The 21,411-nt window shown below is 40.0% G+C and overlaps 1 protein-coding gene across 3 annotated transcripts in view; it reads left to right on the top strand.

Moving 5' to 3' along the window:
* The window catches only part of SPTLC3 (serine palmitoyltransferase long chain base subunit 3), an 83,203-nt gene extending 70,685 nt beyond the window's left edge, over window positions 1–12,518 (top strand). For all 3 annotated transcript variants that reach the window (XM_054290329.1, XM_054290328.1, XM_054290330.1), the window contains 3 exons: window positions 8,401–8,536; window positions 9,518–9,647; window positions 11,972–12,518. In XM_054290329.1, the coding sequence (XP_054146304.1) occupies window positions 8,401–8,536; window positions 9,518–9,647; window positions 11,972–12,085 (380 nt within the window). In that variant the 3' untranslated portion in view covers window positions 12,086–12,518. The remainder of the gene's footprint in view (window positions 1–8,400; window positions 8,537–9,517; window positions 9,648–11,971) is intronic.
* Window positions 12,519–21,411: the final 8,893 nt, after the last annotated feature.

The raw sequence follows: 21,411 nt of genomic DNA, 5'->3' as shown, positions 1-21,411 counted from the left end.
TTCCAGAGGTTATTTCTCTAGGGAGTGAGCCTTGCAAAAATCACTGGGAATGTGTTAGAAAATAATAAAATTAGAGTTTGCTAAAAAGTTCCATGTGAATTAGAGGGTGCTTGTTGGAAAGAGGATGAAATAAAGGGACAAAAAATGTGTTGATCCAGCATGTTCTTACTTCTGAACTTTGTGACTTCTTGGCAGATTAATAGACAAGTAAGAGAAGGAAAACTGACTTGGTCATTTAAGTTGCCACTCAGAAAAATCCTTTTTTTTAGTATTCTTTATTTTCCCAGAGATAAGAGATTATAATATCTTTAATTTCTTGCTGGTTATTCTCCGCTAATTTGTGAAGCAGCTGACTTAAAAAAGAGTAGCAAAGATGCAATTATATAGTAGGTAATGCCAGAGCCATTATTTTCAATTAGTAAGAATATGGTTGATTGGAAAATGAATCAAGACAGGCATTCCAGGATAGGATCTGTTTAGGGGATGCATGACTGCAGGACATGAATAGATGTTTATGGGCCCAGGGAGTACTACTTCACCACAAGGAAGGAACAAGTTAGAACCTTCAGAGTAATTCTGTGAAACTTAAACTCTTCAGCTGGAAATTACCCACAGCCAGTGTCAGTTCCACACTGAAAGGTGTAAACATGTGGCTCTTTCCCACGTCAATATTTGTGATAGTTGTGGGACATCAATATCGTGATGTCACTGGGAGGATATTACAGAGCCCACAGCCAGCTATTACAGTTTCATTTATTTTGCCATATTTTCTGTGGTGACTCAAGAAAATGAAGGATGAGAAATGCTAATTTAGGAGAAGGTAGTAGCTCCCTCAAAAGTGATACACAGCATTGTTCCTGCCTGGGAAGGAGGAACAGGTTGAGGTCAATATTACTATTATTTCTTGAGCAAGTTGCTCAAGAAGAAATTGAAACGAAATATCTGAAACTGAGTGCAAAATATGCAAATGTGAAATCAAATTTTTAGTGGAGTAAAAGTCCTGTTTTTCTCATTGCCATGTTTTACAGAACTCTGAAAATCGATGTCTCGTAGAGCAAAACATATTTGTTCTTAGTGCCATAACATCATAGGCACTTTCATAGTTCCTATAATAGAGTTGTTCAAAAGTGTATGAACTTCTGGCAGCTGTATTTCCTCTTGTAATGTCATAAGGCTGCAAGTTCTGCAGTTCAGCTCATGTAGTCTATTAAAAAAAAAAAAGGGAAATAATTTTATCCCTCTTAAGCCTTTGTGGCCTTTTCATCTCAAATGTGTCTCTGCTCATTTATTAGAAAATATGGGAAGCAGAAGTTCCCATGGCATTTACTCTTTATAATTCATAATATAGACATTCTTTATGTGTTTTCCTCGTGGCTTTCTCATTGCACCACTGGAGATACCTCAGGAAACTCAACAGCTGCCTTAGTGGTTTTATCCCATGATGACACTAGAGTTGACTCAGAGTGTTTGGACCCTGCACAAATTTGCAAGTACACTTACTTGCATGCAACACAGCCCCTCCAGCTGTGCCCTCAGACCTTTTCTTCCTCCCCACTTTCTGCATGAGAATGCTGAAAGCATAATTTTACACTTAAATTTGATAGGGATAAAATAGAACCACCAGGCAGACGGAGTTAAAACTGCTGGCAAGTCCAAAGCAATTTTTTTGATGACTAATAATAGATTATACTGGTGTAAAAAGCAAACTGCAGCATTTGTAAAGGAAACATTTTTTCTGTTTAATGCATGGCAAACAATAATTCACCAACAGAAGTGGGCATTTTTTATGTTTTTATGGGATGCTGAAACATTTAAAAGCTTGTCCTCTGGAATCTACAAGTAAAATATGTTTTGTTAAAAGATAATTCCTGAAGTTGTTTAGATTGTGTTTCTTTAAAATGTTCCTTTACTTTGCCATTTGTGCTGATTGGTTTGTCTTTTTGGAACTACTTGTTTTCATTTGTGTTTTAGCAAATTCTTGAGTTCTTGCATTTGAGCTCGTTCAGACTGTGAGAAATGGCAGAATGCTGCTTTGTGTTTTGGTTTGGCATTAAAGAAATTGTTTTTAAAGGTTCCTTTTAAAGATATTTTCATCAGCCTCAGATTTTTTGTATAACTGGACCAGCTCCTTAGAATCAGTTTCCATCTTCCTCTGCTATCTGTCCTCAACAGTCTTTTGAAAACATTAGTTTTGCTCTGTCAGGATGCTCTGTAAATTCAAAAGCCTTAGTTCCACATCACTATGGCCTGACATAAACCAACACTGGTGCAGGGAAGTGCAGCCTTGTCCTCAGTTTCTCCTCCCCCTGCCTATCCCCTTTCTCATGCCCCTTCTCCCTGTGCCAGTGTGAGCGTTCATGCAGCCATGCAATGAACTGAATCAGAGCACTGATGTAGCTGAAAAATAACCAGCCCTCCCACAGAATGGTTAGTCTACACCCAAACTGGTTCCCAGAGCCAATCTGCCACATGGCTCCACGAGTGCCCCTGTCAGGACTTGAGCAGCTGGAGCCAAGAGGAATAATCCATTCTGCAGCAAAATAAACCTGTGCCCAACTGGACTGATCATGAAACTATTGCTGTAAGCTTTAAATCTGAAAGTGACTTAGTGATGGACCCCTTGGACCTGCTCAAAACAGTTTGCAGAATCAGTCATGCTAAATAAAGCCTTTTTCAAATTCTCATTTTGCTGCTTCATTCAGAGGGATTGTTTCTCTTAGGTCCTTAGCAAGAATAATGCTTGAACCCTGGCTTAATTTAGAGTTAATATTCCCAGTAAGGATGTGGTTACATTTCAAGCCCTTAAGCACGTTTATTCCCTGTTTGCACAGCATTGGCTCCATGACTAGGGCTCCCAGTCATGACTACAGTGAAGATATTAGTGATGATAATATGCTGCCACAATTATTGTTTGTCTAAGGTGAACATCACGTGGATGATGAAACAAAGCTAAATTCTGACATCTTTGCTCAAAATGAGGGAGACATGCTGTTCTAGTGCAGACACTGCCATGTGATCCACCTGCCACAGGACGTCAGATGTATCCATGGAGGGTCAGTGGATCTGAACAAGCAGGGCCTTTGGACTAAGAGTGTTTGCAGTGATTTACAACATCTCTGAGGATTAATCAAATTCTGCCTCATTTGCAGTCATTTTTTTCATATTCAAAGTTTTTTCATACTCAAAGTTAAACCAGTGCTGTTGTCCTCTAGTAGACCCTGCCCATGGATAGATGTTCCCTGTATCCTGACATAAGCATCAGAGGTGGGATGGAGCCCTCTGTGATTGATCACCTGTGCTGGGAGGAAATAGGGCTCAGCCAAGGCTGTCCCTGCACTCTATATTTAAATAAAGATAAGGTGCTGAGTAGGTAGATCTGACTCATTCGAGAAATAAAGTACAAATGACCAAATCTTTCCAGTTTTTCTCCTTTCTGTTTTGATTGAAATCACTATTTTTCTTCCCTTAATCTTCTCTGAAAAGTGTTTTACAGCAGTTCACAGTTAAAATAAGTCCTTAAGGGATTATTTAGCAACTGAATTAAGTTGAAATTACTAGATTTCTAGTTAGCATTATATTGTAGAAGTAAATGTCTTCATTTCTCTCCAGTTCGTAGCAAGGTTATTTTATATGAAGATTGTTTTATCTGAGAACATATTTCCTTTAGGTGCCCCGGTTTTATAGCATTCTATTTGTGATTTAATGCACATGGAGGTACATGTGTGTTACTCTTATAATGGAACCAGAGGGAAAAAAAAGGAAATCTGTCCATCTGCAATAGTTTAGTGGGAAAGAGCTATTGTTTTCCAGGGTTTTTTTCAGCCTATGGAAGATTGCTTTTTCCTAGCTAGTTCTTAGTAGAGGAAGGCAGGTAGTTAGTGCTCCATCCAAGGAACACTGACACTAGTATGTACAAGCTCAATTGTGTAACTAATTATCTAGAAAGACCCTATGGAACAACAGCTGGAGAAGATTAAAGCAGGTGGATTTGTGTCTTGAAACCCCACGGTGTGGGGTTAGCTTTGCTGGCATGGTTTCAGGAAAAATATCTCTCCTTCATCTCCTACACCTGAGATCTTGATATGAAAGGCTCCAGGTTGCTTATTCCTCCTTTCAATAGACTGAGTCACAACTTCCAAGGGTAGGAGCCAACAGGAAGAGTTCAAAGGTGGAATGTTTGTGCAGGAATTAGATGCAGGAAGCTTCTCTGTTCGTGAGCATTTTGCAGGAGGCAAAAGCACACATCTCTGGAAGAGGAAAATGAAATTTTGTTTTAGAGAGCTGATAGTTTTACTCCATGTTTTGCTGCCAGGATAAGGTCCTCAGCTGGCATGAACAGCTGAATTCTGTTGAAGTGCATGGGGCTGTGCCAGGTAAGGCCACCCTAAGATCAGGCCTCAAATATGTAATCAGAATGCCTTCCTGATGTCAGGTGCCCTGAAAATGTGTGACAAAGCTTCTGCCAAGTCTGTTACTCCAAGTGGCTCTCTTAAAGAGTTGGTTGCTTCAAGGAAATTATGAGCTACTGCATTTTATTATTTATCTCTCTCTCTTGCCTTCTTTTGGTATTTTTCTTTCAACTAAACCATATTAATTTTGAGCTATAAAACTTTCTAAAAGCCTGCATAAATTAATGAGCTAAATCCAGCAGTATGCAATGATCCATGTCACATAAAAATGTAATCAGCATTTTTCCCAGAACTGCCGGCACCTTAGAACTTTGCAGTAAACCAAATATTTTTTAAGTGGTGCAACCAAATGAAAACTCTAAATTTGCCAGCAGAAGGTGGATTGCTGATGCAGTAAATCTGCTTTTCTTGTACCATCCAGGCAATTAATCCTTTATTTCAGAAAAATCCCCATAAACCACCTGTGTGTGTTCCCAGCAGTGTGAAGATAACTTGTGAAATTTGGGAATTGTTTATTCTTCACTTTTCTCTCCTTCTGTCCCTTTTTAATTTAGCCAATAAGAAGACATAGAGCACTTAATAAAGTTGATCTCAGCCCTAGCTGAATACTCTGAAGCATTAGTGTGCTTAGTTTTAAATAGAGGAGTGTTGGTATTCCTTGTCCAGGCTGGTTTTTTTCCAAACATATGCTGTGTTGTGGTTCACATATTTCATGGAATATAACTCTCTGGATATGCTGCATGCTGTGCTATAAGCTCTTTGCATAGACTGTAAATCCTCAAGGATTTTGCAAAGTAAGAATTTTGTAACACATATTTACTGCCTAGGGGTCTGATTCTCTAATTAGTCCCATACAGGTAAATTCTTACACTCACATAGATGCAGGCATATTCTTTTAGCTCAAGGGTCTGCTTGGCAGATTTTGACTCAATAAATATTAAAGGATGCAAGACCCCAGCCTCAGGAATCAAAGAAAATGCTTCCTAAATGTGGTGCTTTTAGTTAAACATCCCACAGTGAATTTGGATTAAGACCTGATTCTAAACTGAGTTCATCATTCTTAATCTGCAGTGTGGGGACAAAATCAGGCCATTGAGACAAAAATAAACATTTTGCTCAGATCTGCCTCTTTATCTGATGTTGGAAGGTCCCATAAAAGAATGAAAAAGAGTGTTGAAATACAGCTACAAATTTTAATGGTTTTATTACTCTTATTGAGACAGCATATAAGAAGTCTGTATATATGATGTGTGTCTGTGGTCTTTGACCACAGAACTTAACTTATGAGAAAGGAAAGTGTTGACATTTGGTAAAGAAATAGGTTCCTCCCAGCCACCCACCCACAAATACAGAGTGTGTAGCAATCGTCTCCTAATGTGCTTTTTTTCCCTCCAGATATATGTGAGTGCTCTGATCTTTTATTTGCCTCTTTAATGCATCCCTGCAAATGAAATTAGTATTCTGGGATATTGCTAAAACATCCAAGTGGCTCTTTTGCATCAGCACTGGCTGGCTTGAAATGAGCTCCAGAGGGAGCCTTGAAAGGGGGGGATCTCACATCACAAACTATTTGAGGATGTAGAATCAGGAAAGGAAGATTAGAAAAGGAAGAGGCTTTTGATTTTTGGGGGGTTGCCTGAACCTCCTCTTTCAGCTCTAAAGTTTCCTTAGCAGAAGCCTAAATTTCCAGCACCAAAAATAAGTGGAGACAAAACTGTTCAACTCTGGGTCCTGCATATGGTTTGATAAATACCGAACAGCACAGCCTGGAATCCTGCGTGGCTCACACTGTGTTTCCAGCTCTGTGGTAAACACATGAATAGAAAGGAGAAGGCAGCAAGGCTTAAACTGCACTTGCCAAGAACATCTGCATTTATGAAAAGCTTTGCCTAATTGAAAATCTAGTAGTTTCAAATGCTTTCCAACTGAGAGTTTGGAAACTCGCTCAGGGGCTGCTAAGATAGCAAGAAACAGCAGTGGCTTTGAGCACTGAGTTCAGGTTACTCCACCACCCTCCTCCTCATAGCTTGGACATTGAGGAGGTGCTAATAACATCTTTACAATTTCTAAAAAGGGAAAAATTCTCTCCTTAGACTTCAACTACATTATTCTGTAGTTCTCTAACTCCCTGTCCTTACCATCATCTCCCCTTCCCTTCTCCTCCTCCTCAATACTTCCTCCTCCTTTGAGATCTACTACACCAAAAATATATTTGGAAATACCACAGACTATTGTTTTTATTAGTGACTGGAAAGCTTTGTAGTAGGATGCTTTTGTGTTTCATTTGTTTTCCTTGCTCTGGCACAGCTGTTTTTGCTTTAGCAGCATTAGAGAGATAGTTAAACTATTTGTGGCCTTTTCTAACCCAGCAGATCTCTTCCACTGAGTGCTTTAAACTGAATGACTGAGACTGTAAGTAACAGGTTGTCTGCGTGGGCAGTTTTGTGCATAAAGTTACAAATGCACTGTTTTTATGAGATCTCTTAATTTGTTCAAGCAAAACACCGAACACTGTGAAGCAAGTCCCAGTTTCCCTATAAATTTCCCAGCCAGAACACTGGCAGAACCTTGACTCTGGAGGATACAGAACAAATGAAGTAATAGATCTTGTTCAACCCTACACATGTTCAGAAATATTAACGTAGAAGATGTTCGTGTAAGTGTGCTGATCCCCACTTCAGCCAAGAGGGAACAGGAAGAAAAGCCAGAGCAGATGTTGGGGGCAGAATGTGGTCTGAGGACAAATCTACCAAAGGTAGCATGTAGCTGCTACAAATGCCTTACTGGCCACTGTGATTACTCAGAGCAAGATGGGGAATTAGGAAGCTGGCTTCAAGTCAGAGAATGGTGAAATGAAGTCAGAGAAAGTGGTAAATGAAGAATGAAGCCAACAAAAGGTAAAGTAAAATGAAAACATAAATGGAGAGTGAAAACATAATATCTGTGCAAAGGCAAAGGGAAAAGAGGAATAAGTTGCACTGGAGGTTTCACTGTTCATGTCTGGTGACATAATGTAAGTGATATTGAAAGTATGGGCTGTTGAACAGCAGGAAAATGAAAGTCAAGAGTGTAACTGTGTCCTGCTAACTCCCAGTCTTACCACACATTCTCACCACCTCTGCTGGGCAGACACAAGCTACAAGTGGTTAGGTTTGGAGACTCCGTGTGCTTAAGGGTGGCCTGGCAGTTTTGTTCCTGGCAAGGTCAGGCTGATGCAGACCTGGCTCAACTTGGCTGTGTGAACTTGAGCTGGCACTGGGCAGGCATGTGGCATGGAGGAGGTGGCACCATGCCTGTCAGCACCTCACAGCAGTGCAAAAGCAGCACATAGATCAGCTCACTGATTAGACATAATGAAGGTGGATTGGTGGAGGGACATATTATGTCTCCTACTACTTGCCTCTTTATGCAATGGGTTGGGAAGCAATTGCACTTGTCAGAAACAACCTCCTTTGTGGCACTGCAAAAGAAATGGCTGAAATGTCCTTTCAAGCACATTTTTCTCTGCTGTTTTTTTTCTTTTTCCTTTATTAAAAATAATTTTTTTTTCTCCTGTCAGTTTTGCTGGGGTCCCATCTGTGGATCCATAGCCAAATGAGGGACGATGCAGAGATAATAGTCAGTTATGCTGAGAAAGAAAATACTTGATTTCCAGGTCCTGTCTGCACTACTTCTCTGTAGGTGTGTGTCATCTAGCAGGCTTTATTTAGCACAACAAAGTCCAGGGAATTGTCCACATGTCTATCCCCAGACAGGGACTGTTTCTGTCCATGGGAAGGCACTTCACAAGTACAGGAGTATCAGCCATCCATCCTACAATGCCATAATAATCAATGCAGCTGCATTTAGCTCATTCCATGTTTTTCTTCTCAATCAAATAGCAACATTCACATTTCAGCCAAACTGTTATCCCCCAGCCCTGATTCTTACCTGTGACTAGACTCCAGTTACGATCTTTGCACTGACTTTTCTCCTGACTGGCTCGTTTCAGGGCTCCAAAGAGTGCGTCAGCTGGAGAAAAACACAAGGTACTTCAGACGAAAACTGCATGAAATGGGCTTCATCATTTATGGCAATGATGATTCTCCTGTTGTTCCCTTGCTCCTTTATATGCCTGGTAAGATAGGGTAAGTACTGAAAAAACCTTGCTGGCAAAATAAACACTATTGAAGTTTGTGGGTTATTTGGTACACACTGCAGAAGATGATGTTCTCTGTGGTAGGTGCTTCCCAGGGGAAACATACACTGTAGTTTGAATCTGTCATTTAGTTCTGTTTTCCTTTTGCCCCTAGGTTTAATTTTGAGTTGTTCCAGATGTCAGAATTTTAAAATTTTTCTCTTTTCCTTTTTTAACATGATCTGGAATAATACTTTTGATAACATTTTGAATTTGGATTTTTTTTATTTTGAATTTGTAATTATTAAAGGAGACGCATTGCCTTTGATGTATGAACTGGTTCAGAAGGATGCTTTTTTTTCCCCATCTGATATTTGAATGGTTTTTACATGTTTTATCATTCAGTTCATCTCAAGCACCACTTGTGCACTGACTTGGACACAGAGACCAGAAGACAGAAGTAGCATAATGGAAGTGTTGAGCTGTAGAAAGTATTTGTAGGTAGCTTAGGGTGGCTGTGGGCTTTAGGTCTCCTACATGCTACAGAAGCCTTCCTAACTAGCAGATCAATTGTGAGATCAAATAAACCATCACACAGATTTCAGGTTTATTCCTATTGGTGTTCAGGAACCAAGAATCTGTACCTTCCACAAGCCCAACTCCTTCCATCCTTATGGACTGTGAATGCCCACATGGTTTGATTTGTATTCAGAGATTTTCATTGGCATAATGAATCGTGTCTACCTGAGGAGGCCTCTGTGCCATCACATTTCTAGTATTTGACACCCACTTGACTTCATGAGCTGCTAAGCAGCAAAGAATCTCAGTCCTGCTGGTGAAATTCTGGCTTTTATGGAAATCAGTGGGAATATTCAATCAATTGAAAACAGGATTTAACCTATTGTTGCGTTATATGTGAATGTTTTCTGTGTTCAGCTTATTGGGGGTAATTTATTTTTGATTTTTCTCCTCCTGCTTTTTCTCTCCTCAGGGCTTTTGCAAGACGCATGTTAGAAAAGAACATCGGGGTGGTCGTGGTTGGGTTTCCAGCTACTCCTATCACAGAGTCCAGGGCTCGCTTTTGTGTGTCAGCTGCACATACACGGGAGATGTTGGACACGGTGAGTGCAGCACATGTCCTGCCCAAATCAACCTCAGGTGCCAAGGAGAGCGGGAGAAGCTCTGCCTCTGTTACTTTGAATCTTAATAATTCACTTTTGCATTTGTTTTCGTGGCCTTGGCACTTGATCTTTCAAGACATTTGAGCCTTATACATTTTACTTTCTGAAATTAGTTATGTGACAGTTAACTTCTTATGTTCTTCTATTTCTAATAGTGACCAAATCTGTCATCACTAATAAAAACCTACATGAAAAGCACAGCAAGACAAAAGTTAAATCCTATGTCAAAACTATTAGAGTAGGAAACCTGAAACTATATGGAAATAATTGAAAATCAAGTTTTCCATACCCATAGTTCCACTCCATATTTCCATGTGTTTCTTGAACTGCAGAAGTATATGGGACAGCCTTGGGGGTACAGGTGGAAATTGCAAACAGTTTTGGAACTGTTTGAACCTAATCAAGTTTAATTGATGCTGTCTGGAAAGTCTCAGTTCTGTATCTTTCTCTGATATCAGAAATACCATTAAGAGTGTGTTGAGACTTCCATCATAAACCTCTGTTCCAACATGGAAATATGTTTAAAATAAACTCTTTGAAATTTTTCATTTCCTTTTTTTGCCGAAGGTGTTTTTGGCCTGGCTTGAGATACTTTCATTCTCAGAATGAGCCAACTTAGAGGCATGAAACAAAGAGGCTTAACAATAAATTTCAGGCTTTACTTTTCCTCTCTTTGCACGAGTGTTGATGGTCAAAGCCAAAAATCCTTGAACATGGAAAGGCATTTGGGTTAAATGTGGCACTGGTTCATGCAGACAAGCACTGGGGCCTGCAGAGAGCTCCTGAATCTCCTTTTGCATCCTGAGATACACATGGATGTGGGGGCTGGAGCCCTGCCCTGCTGAGCAGCTCCCATACCAGTGTAGGTGGCTTTAAAACAACATCAAAAACCTGCTTTGCATGTGTGCTGTGTAAAATTCCTGCTGCTTTTAAAGGTTCAGTAGTTATTAACAAGGAACAACACCAAGGTAGCATTTTGTAGAACAAACCATAGCTACGTTCTTGTGTTGGTCCTTACCAGCTTTTGCTGTTTGACTGTAAGGATTTTGGCTTATGTAACAGGCAATGAAGTTGATCTGAAGATTTATCTCTTGAGGTTGCTGCTTTGATTTTTTCCTTTCTCCCCACCCCCAAGTGTCAAGCCCACCTCATTTTTGGGCCATCATGGTGCATTCACTCACTTCCTGCTCCCTGCACCTTGCTGCTTCCAGGGAAGGTCTGGCACTCCCCAGCCATCACTGAACATGCTGTGCTTTTGCCACAGTACTTGTGGCACTCTTACAGCATGGGGGAATGGAAATGCCCTGAGTTTAATTACTTGCAGAAAGAAAGCTTTTAGGACAAAACACTTTGTGGCTGTGCCTAAATCCAGGGTAACAACAGGTAACAAGCACAATGAAAACATTTCCCTTTTGTATCTCAGCCTGCAACTAAAGAGAAAAGATCCATGCAAGGGCAAGCTCCCAAGAATAACTTCCTTAATGACCTGGAAGCTATCTTTCTGCATAAACCATTACTAAATTACTACTTTTTGTTCTAAATTACTTTTTGTTTATGAGCTTGTTTTAGTGGCTTAACAGAAACAGGCTTAAAATCAAAGTTGCAGTTTCCTTCTTTGATGCCAAAAAGTTGGCTGCTCTTGAATGGGGGTCAGATGCTGCAAAACACTGAGCTGCTTCCCTTTGGTACAGAGTTCCTCAGCTACTTTTTGAATCCACTGAGAGCTGGGGACACAGCTCAGCAAATTGCATTACATTATTAATGAATAAATATTTATCCCTGTGATATAGAAAATAATGGCATTCAGTAAAATGATCTTAAACTATTCAGACTATTTATGCTGACTCTGCTCAGCACTTTGAATTGAGTACTACCTAAGAAAATGCATTGGCAACCCCAATCTTTGGGAGCTACAGAGGAATACTGAAGTATAGCCTCACACATTTCTGTTGCACATGCAAAGATAACTTTTTATTTTGGTTGTTACCTCCCTGTGCTTTTGGAAAAAGTAATTTTTTTCATCTGTGCTCAATTAATGTACTTACTAATAACCCATAACCTACTGAAGGAGTAAATTCCTTTCTCATAGATGCTGTTGTACATCTACAACTGCACTGATGTTCACTGTTGTAGACTGAATGCAAAATTTGCCCATTTGTCCTTTAAACTTTGATTTTTTAAAATAATCTTCTTGTTCTGCAGTAAAGTAAAAGTTAGCAGAAGTTCATTTCCAATAGAATTGACAAAGTCTCATGGTCTTACAGGTTTTGAATGCTCTGGATGAATTGGGTGATTTTCTACATCTGAAATATTCCCGGTATTCCAAGTCAGCTCATCCTGAACTGTATGAAGAATCTAGGCTTGAACTTGAAGATTAAGTTTTCCACCCATGAAAAGAACATTATGATGCTATGAAAGGGCGGAAAACCTGAAAACGAAACAATACAAATGCATTTCTTCCCTTCTAAGGACAATTTTTATTTCTCAGTTAATTGAAAGGAGGGGAAGCTCAGGTGTTGCATCACGTTGTATCAAACTTCTGTATTCAAGAGACTGAAATATTGATACAGATTTGCCTCCCCAGGAGATCTGTCCTTCTTAAGGTATTTTTGATGCAGAATGAATGCATCCATTGATCCAGTTGGTAACGTACAGCTTTTGGTATGGCCCTTTTTTATGAAGAGGCTTCAGATAGTCTTAATTGTGACTGAAATAATAAAGTTTAAAAAGTTAATAGATTCCAGTGTAATATAGCTGAGCTTCATCAGTGAGACTGATCTGTTAAAGAGCATTAATCAAGACGCTGGTGTGGACTGCTACAAAGGAATGAGCAGAAAGTGATTTCTTTAACTAAGTTGCACTATCATGCATTTCTCCATGGACAGAAAGGGTTAGAAAAAGGCTAATGCTGAGAACAAGAAAAGTAGCCTGATGAGATCATGTATTTCTGACAGCAGGTTATGGGAAAGAGAAAATTCCTCCTCTCCACAGACCTTTTCTCGGCACCTAAATGCACTCTAAACTTTGAATTCTATAAAAATTTGGGCTTAAACATAAACAGAAATGCTTTTCTGCCAACTCATTTGACCCACAACCTATCACATCTTATCACTACCTAAGTTCTTCAGCAGGCTTGCTCCCTTTTTGTGGGGCAGTAGTAAATAATTTTAATAAACATTTAACTTTCCCATAAAAACCTTGATCAAAACAGTCAGATACTTGCAGTTCACAAACTGCAGATGACATTTATGGGCTCATTCCTAAGTTTCTTGAACTACTTATGGGCCTCATAAATTGACTAACAAGTACATAATGCTGAAGCTGTTAGTTATGTGAAGTTCAAGATACCATAAGCAATTCTGCCACCTGCTAAACAGAAAACTCCACCATTTCTATACATGCTACAGTCATCCATGGAATAACATTTCTTGAAATATTTTTGTCTGTTTTATGCATGTCAGGGGTTGTTCTGTTCAGGTTTTTTTTGTTTTCTTTTTTGTTGGGTTTTTTTTGAGTCACTTGTTTTTCAAATAATTATTGTATCTTTTCAAGAGGAAGATGCCCTTGTCCCCTTGTCCACTGCCCAAGTGACAAATGCTTAAGGCTACCTGAAGGAAATTGTTCCAGCCAGCAGTTTCCCTGCAATGCCAGCAGCCACAAGCATCAGGTCTGTGTGGGCTGAGTTGCTGGAAGGAGATTGGAGGCTTTTGCCTTTTTTTTTCCCCAGTGTTGAAAAGCAGTTCTGCAGCTTTAAGAATGTACTCCAAACAATTCCACACTATCAAATGTCATTGTAAACACATCAGATGAGAGATGTTTAGCTTTCTGTTGCACAGATGTACCACACTTTCATGTTCTTTTGAAAGCTGTGGTGTAAACTTAACCCACAGCTGCAATATTAGATTTAAGAACAGAACAATTAAATTGTGGAGTACCAATTACACTATATTACTCCCTGCTTGTTAAAGCAGCTTTCAGGATATAACAAGGCTGACTGATTATGAGGGCCCATTTTTTTGTTGGATTTTTGTTGTTGTTGTTGTGCAAGTTAATAAAAATCCAGTGGTGCTATAACTTTAAGAATTGATTACAACACATTCCGTAATCCCAAATGTCAGCTTTAGGAAATATTTATCAAGGGCTGGGGGAGGACTAAGTGTCATGTGATTCTTCACTGTGATCGATGGACTGGAAAAGCATTGCAGAGGTTCGGGGGAGTTGTGTTTGTGGATAAGAGCAAACTCACTGTATAAATATTTAAATACTCAAGCACAGGACAAGGAGAAATTAGGAAACTTCATCTTTGAGTACTCTGGCAGTTTGTAGTGCACAGCTTTGTTGCAGGGTGAGTGCACTTACTATGAAAGGAGATGGGTTGAGAAATTTCTGCAACCTGTTCCTTGAGGAAAAGTACTGGATTTGATATATTCCTTTTTGATCTCTATTGCTGAACTTCTGCGGCCAGATCCTCACTTGACTTCTGACCTTCCATTTTGGGGTATACAGCCACAGTTTATATTTCAGCAAACATTATTACATGTACTGTTGCAGGCAACACACTATTTCCCTCAAAGAGAGGCCTGAGATTGATTAAAGTACAGAGTGATCACTTTCTGTGCCCCAATAGGGGAATGTTTTCAGTCTAAAGCCGAATTCTTCCTGCCCTCAGAACATTACTCTCACTCATATTAAGGAGACAGGACAGCTATTTTTTAGAGACTGTCAGTTGATTTATTATGTGCTCTTTTCTGATTTCTTCCATCCCTTACACACTGGAGGAAGTACAGACTGACTACCCCTGGGCTTGAGGAACAGTTAGGGAGAAATCTCTGCTCCACTGGTGCAATAAGAAAACTCCCAGGAACTTCAGTCTTCTAGATTTTCCCCATGAGGTTTATAATCTGGCACTTCCTTTTCTAACAGTGGAGATTTTGCTGGCTTACTTCAATTTTTATAGATTTAGAGTTGATCAGCATTTGAAGACTCTATTTTAGCTGGTGTCTGAAAAAATCTGATGGCGTACCCATTAGGGAATTTGCACCTCTAGCACAGGACCACATATTTCCTAGAATGTGCTCCCTCTTCAGGCACGTGTGTTCTTGGAAAATATAGTTCTCTCTAATTGCTTCAGAAGAATTTGAAGAGCTGCCTTCCATAAATTTAAAAAATGCTCAACTTTTAATCCAGTGGATTAAGTATAACTACACCAACTTTTTGTGGGCAAGCTGCATCCTGTTATCCTATGTAAAGTCTTGATTGACCTATATGATATGGGAAAATATCATATATCTAGCGTTTCTGTTTGACTGAGAAACTGAATTGTTTGCCCTTTCCTGCACTTTTACCCTTCCTCATCTTTTAGAAAGTCTTCATTTCCTGAGCTTATCAAACTTGTCAAGGTGGTTCCCTCCTCCACTTCTGTCTTTTTCTATTGTTCTCTCTGTTCTGCTGCTCTCTGTTGGGAGAAACACGCAGGCAGCTGCAGTGGACCTGAGTGCAACAGTTGGCTTTCTGGGCAAAGCCTCACTGCCTGCTTTTCCTGGTATTCTCATCAGCTCTTGCAAACTTTATCCTTCCTTTTCAAGTAAAAAAGTTTTGGGTTTTTTTTCTTGATAAATTCAACATGGTGGTGATAAGTTCCGATGACGAACCAAATCTGAACTACCCAAGCTGTTGAACCAAGAATGGGCTTGTTCTGTCATTTATACAAGTGTAGATCAGGTTAAGTCTTGCTTTGAAATCAATACTGTTGGTTAAAAACTAGTACAATTAATTACTGGTGCAATTTACAGCTAGTACTATTTAAAAATAGTACAACTGTGAGAGGAACCTGTCAGTGTGAGGTGAGCTGCCTGCATTTGTTTCAGAGGGGTTTGAACACTGGTGTCTCTGGACTGTTTCACAGCTGCTGCTCTTCACAGGGGACCAAGATTTGAAGTGGATCTATTTAAGGTAGGATTTCAGCTGGGTTTTATTTTCTTTTTTTTTTTAAGCAAAATGTTTGGTTGAAGGTGTGTTGCAGATTTCCCTGTTCTGCTGTGACAGGGAACAAAGTAGTGGTGTAAGAAAAGCAGTCTATACTGAAGGTGTTTATGTACTTTCTAGCCTACTTTGAAATCCATAAAGATTCTCTAACATATGATCTGCTTTTTATTTGTGCAGGAGGTTTAACTGCTCTTCAATTTAAAACATAGATCAGGACCAAATTTTAAAGAAACCACACCACCAGCTGAGAAATGGCAGATTTCATGCCATGATTGGAAGCTGAACATTAGATGCCTTCAAAAACAGCATCTAGGTGTTTCCTTCATTTACTCACACATCCAGGGTAGTTTGTGCTCCCTGCAGATCAGTCACAAGATAATGAGGACTCACTTACTCCACTTCAGAGGCAGAGCTTCAGGCTTGTCAAGGTGGTCCCAAAACCACACAAAATCATAGTTCAGCACCATTGGAGCAGGAGTCCAGGGTCTGAGTCAGGCTGGTTGCTCAGCACTGACTAAAGAGGGGAGTGTGTTTCCACGTATGTAGCATGTCACTGACAAGTGGCATAAGGAACCAAAGACAAATGCACTTATATCACGTGCTAACCAAATGAAAAGCCTAAGTGTAGTGCCATTACAGGATCTGGAGAGATGTGGTAGACCTGGAGATTTGGACTGGGTCCAGTTGTGTACAGGGAGCAAGTGCAGGTTCTGATAACAAGCTCCGTGCTTCTTCTCTCCTCACTTCACTCTTGGAACCAGTCCTAAAGGTGCAAAACTTATTATCCAGCATAAACAGAACAGACAATTGGGGATACAAGCATCATAAAGTCATCTCAGGACATCTGTGCAGAAACTTTCCGTGCATTACTGGGGATTCTACTTTCATGTGGGAGCTGCTTTTCCAGCAACCCTCACACCAAGGACACAGCTACTCTCAGAGTGGCCAGAAGAGGCATGATATTTTTTATTGTTCCAGGACCATCTATTTATTTTTTGGCATTTCCTGATGTGCTGAAACTCCTGATACAAACTCTGACTCCCACTGCATACTCCAATACCCATATTTTAAAATCTGCTCAATGAACCACTGTAACCTAAGAATTAGAGCTCTAAACTGCATACAAGAGACCCAGTTCTGATCTGCCTCTGTTCTGCTAAGCAATTGCAGATGAGAAACATTAGTGTTCCTTGCCTCATTTCTATCCCTCTATAGGACTCTGATAGCAATCCTAATTTGTTTGTAAAGCAATAAGTTGAACTGATGAGAAGAGCTACAAGAGTGAAATGTTACTATTATCTGAGTGATCTTTTAATTTCTACATCTCAGAATGTCCCCATTAATCCTGTAAAAGTCACAAGTACTCTGTTTACGAGACCTAGAGTATGAAACAGTACAATGATGAAGACTAATTATAAATCATAGGAAAACAAATTCTGGTAAACAGATTCCTTTAACATTTCCATTCTGTGCAGGCTTTGTCAATGTCTTATGACAATGATGCCAGTTGGATTAGAAAGCTTTTAAAAATGTGAATCTATCTTTTCAAAGATTTGTAGCCAAGCCTTTCCAGTTTGTTAAAATGTAATTAGTGTCTGCTTGTTAATATAATGTTCATTGATTTTTAAAGTACACAGACTTCAAAGCTAGAAACAAATAAATAAAAAGAGGGATAATTCAAACCAGAGTGGAACAGCTCAGACAGTTTTACTCTTTTTTTGCCAGGATCCTGAAGCTGTTGTGTTCAAACAATGCCACAGTTTCAGTGGAAATGTGAAGATTAAATCCAAACCCTGCATGTCAGCTTTTTTTTGTAATAGACTATCCAGGATTTTAATAAAATGTCCAACCACAACAGATTATGTTGCAGGGATTTTTATTGTCTAACAGCTTGTGATAGTCTTCTGTTTCTCTAACATATGTTATAAACCAGTGCACCTAGCAAGAATCCAAGGAATTTTGGTACCTAATTCAGTTATGCTCTTCTGAAGAATAATTTGAAAGGGACAAAAGAGGAAAGGGTTCACAGGATGATGGATGGCTGCAGAATCTCCCAGTTTCACATCAGGGCACAAGATGGAAGGTATATAAATATAGAACATAAATTGACCACACTCATGGACAAAATTATGCCAGTGCAAAAAAGACATATGGACATAACTTCAAATTCAGAGAGAAATTCAAAGCTGTGATTGAGGAACACCCTGAGGAGAGAGCAGAAGCAACACTAGCACTCAAGTTCTCAAAAGGAAGATGGCCTTGAGAGCAAAAAGATGGAAAGGGATATCCATGGGACAACTCTAGCCAAGGGCAGGAGAGGGATGAAATCAGCTACTGTGGGAGAGATGAAGCTGAGCAACAAATTTATTCTGCTAGAGGAGGAAGACAATTCAGAGGCAAAGAAGAAAGAAAGGAAAACTACCCCCCAAAGACCAAATGACAGGACAGTGGAGACAGCCAGGACTGAGACTCCACAGCAGAGAATGAAGGGGGAAACAAAAGACAGACATTTTCACACAAGAGGCAAAAAAGATCCCACCACACCAATGGTGTCCATGGACAGGGGTGTCCATGGCAGCAGACAGGTTCCTTGGTGGTTTGGAACATGGGAGGAACAATGTGGAGCCAAAAAGCAGAGAGATGCCTTATGAGTAGGAATGTTAGATGTCAACCAAGGGCAAAGAAAATAAGGAAAACTGGAAGGTGGAATAAGGAAAAGAAGGGGGAATTAAGGATTGTCTTCTGTTCAGGACAAGTGATTCTGTGGAAACAGGTGAAGAACAGCCCCAACAGAGAGAGGACAGTGCTTTAAATTACAGATGCTCTGGGATTTTCTTCCACAAAACTCTTCCAGTCCCAATGGAAAATGATAAGCTAATAAAAAAGTTGTATTTCCTCAGAACTAGCCCTGTGAAGGAAGCTGCTGAGAGGTAAGCAGCTACAGCAGATTCCTCTGAGGGCAGGCTCCATTTGGCTACTCGTGATACTTGCCTTCCAGGACTGAAAATTGCAGTGAGCAAAGCCAGCTTTCAAGTGTAAAACAGTGAGAAACAGGCACAAGACCCCCGTCTGATTTTCATGCTGGGTTTTAACAGATGGGTAAAGGAATATCCTGGTGGTGAATAGAGCAAGGGACAAGGGACCTCAAAAGAAAAAAGGAGTACTGGCAACGAAATATTCATTCTGTGCTGGTCCCAATACGTGAATATGGGTTTTTCCCTAAAGGTTTTGGAATTGCCATTCACTTTAAAATTGCTGTGTGATGCCATCCATGGTGAGCACAGAAGGAGTTCAGCTGTGTGATGACATCTAAGCTTTGTATACAATATAAATGTCCTGGTCTCTATCTGTTCTTTAAAAATTAAGAGGCCACCTAAGTTTTGAAATGGCTGCACTGCACAGTCATGCTAGACAGTACTGACAGGAGATGTAGGCAGTGAAAACACTTTACCAAGTGGTGAAAAAGAAAGTGCCAAAGGACAAAGAGGAATCACTGAGTCCAGGATTGCCCAGTTGCTTTGGAAACCACTGTTTGTAACAATCTCCTGGTCTGAGTTTTGGAAACTACTGTTTGTAACAATCTCCTGGTCTGAGTCTTGCTGAGTTATCCCATGAGGCTGCAGACATGGCTTGGCTTAAGCCATTTCAATAATAAATCTTCATTACCTTGGTTGGCTTTGACTTCACCAAGCAATGGATAAAAGCACCTCAGCAGGCAGACAGGAGATAGAAGATCATAAATTGCTACAGAGTTTATTTAGGTGATGGCAACTTTCAAAACAGGGATGATGCTGATGACCACGAGGGAGCAGCAACTGCTTTCTTTGATACTTCTGAAGCCAGCAGGAATATTCGTCCTTGGAGTTGCCCATGGATGCAGCACGCTGAGTGTGTTTCTCATCTATCTACAGTTAAATCACCAGCAGCCAAAACAGTTACTGAAGGGTGGACAGTTCAGAAGTTTTGAATGTAGAGTCAGGGTCTTCTCTAAGTCAGATTTTAATTTCATGATCGTCTTATGGATTTGCATAAATCCATGGTCTGGGGAGAGTCCTGGCGAAGAAGAGTGGCCAGGGAGAATCTTCTTGACCTCACAATTTATGTAGTCCCTCAATCTGCAATAAGAAGTAAGCTCTTGTAGGCACAGGACAAGTGGCAAGGAAAAACAATGCTGTGGTAAGAAAGCACCAAGTGAGAGCTCTGAAGCATCTACCTGAGAGAAATGGTGCAAATGAAATGAAAGCAAATTCTAATGGGTCTGCTAGCTGTAAAAAGAGAAGCAAAAAATTGAGTCATGACTGAGTGAAATTTACTGCCTATGGCAGCAACAAAATAAAGTCAAAGATTTGATTATGAATGTGCCCTGAGGAGCCCAACATGGTGGCAGAGGTGTGATGAAACACAGCCTGCAACACTGAGATGTACACAGCATATGGGTGAGAGACCAGGAAAAATAAAAGGCAATTTTGGAAAGACTTAAAATAATTGAGGGCAGGGGAGATAACCTGGATCCAAACACCCTGAAACTAATTGATACAGGGTAACTGAAGACCTAGAGGAGTAATCAACAGCTTGCTTAAGCAACACACAATGGACATTTTCCCATGGAAGAGAAGTTGTAGGGTGGGTCACAATCAGTCAGCAGAGGATTAGATAACACACTCAGGGGAACAAGGCAGGGATAAAGTGATGCTAGGTGTGCAGGGCTGGATTTGAGGACCCACAAGGCCCTGTCCAGCTTAATCATCTACGATTCCATGGAGACAGCAGTGAAAGACCTCCATTGTCTCCCTGAGAACTAATTTTGCTAGGTATGGGCTTAGGTCACGTATTACAAATAGGTCTCTTTTATGTAGGATTCTAGTTTGGAGTTTGCAGTGATTGATGGATTCATTAAAACGTCATCACTGCAAGGGACAAGAATTTTTTGTTTAAAAATAAATAAATGACGACAGAAACAGCCAAAGAGCCTTCTGCTTTTTTTTTTTTTTTTCTGATCCTCCCTGCAGCTTAACATGCTTCAGGAGACTACTCGGTGGCAGAGAGAGGAGAAAGGATTAGCAAGGGATATCAGCATTTCACTTAGATCTTTGGCTACCTGGTCATTCTTGAATTCTACCTCCCAGTGTCTTTTTTTTTTATGAATGTCATGTAAGTATCACTTTGGTGACTAATAATACTTATATTCTGATCTCCCATTTGGTCTGGAAAAGGCACTTGGCTGAATTCTCATATGGTTATAACTGAACTTTGTTGTACAGATGTGAGCAGAGTTGCACTTGAAGATCCAGCCCACTGGATTGCTGCTTGTACAGCTGCACTGTCTTTTTAAAGCCAAATTAGTTGGTATAGAAAGATTTTCTCCACAGAATCTGGCTGTCATCCTTGTGAGAGTATGTTATATTTTCAAGTAGATCCCATGGGCCAAATTAATTGTACTGCTCTACTGATGTCAGTCCTGTTACCCCAAGTGTGAATTTGGCCCCATTGTTCCAAGGCTAATAGAGATTTTTTTTTTTTTTTGGGGGGGGGGTTAATGAAAGTGAATCATAAAATATCCTCGGATTTTCATCTGGTTTTGCTTATAATAATTATCCTTTCCCAGAGCTGAGTAGTAGAGAAAATACCCATATTCTCCAATGTCTGGTATAAATTGCAGTGCTTGTTTGCTGCAGCCCAAGACATGGACTAAGGACAGAAATTGAGGCATTTGCCCACG

Source organism: Melozone crissalis, unplaced genomic scaffold (assembly GCF_028551555.1).
Source record: "Melozone crissalis strain CALT ecotype California unplaced genomic scaffold, PUWL_Pcris_2 ptg000081l_1, whole genome shotgun sequence".
NCBI classification, from domain to species: domain Eukaryota; kingdom Metazoa; phylum Chordata; class Aves; order Passeriformes; family Passerellidae; genus Melozone; species Melozone crissalis.
Note: the sequence above shows the minus strand (reverse complement) of the source record. Positions and strands in the feature narration are given on the sequence as shown.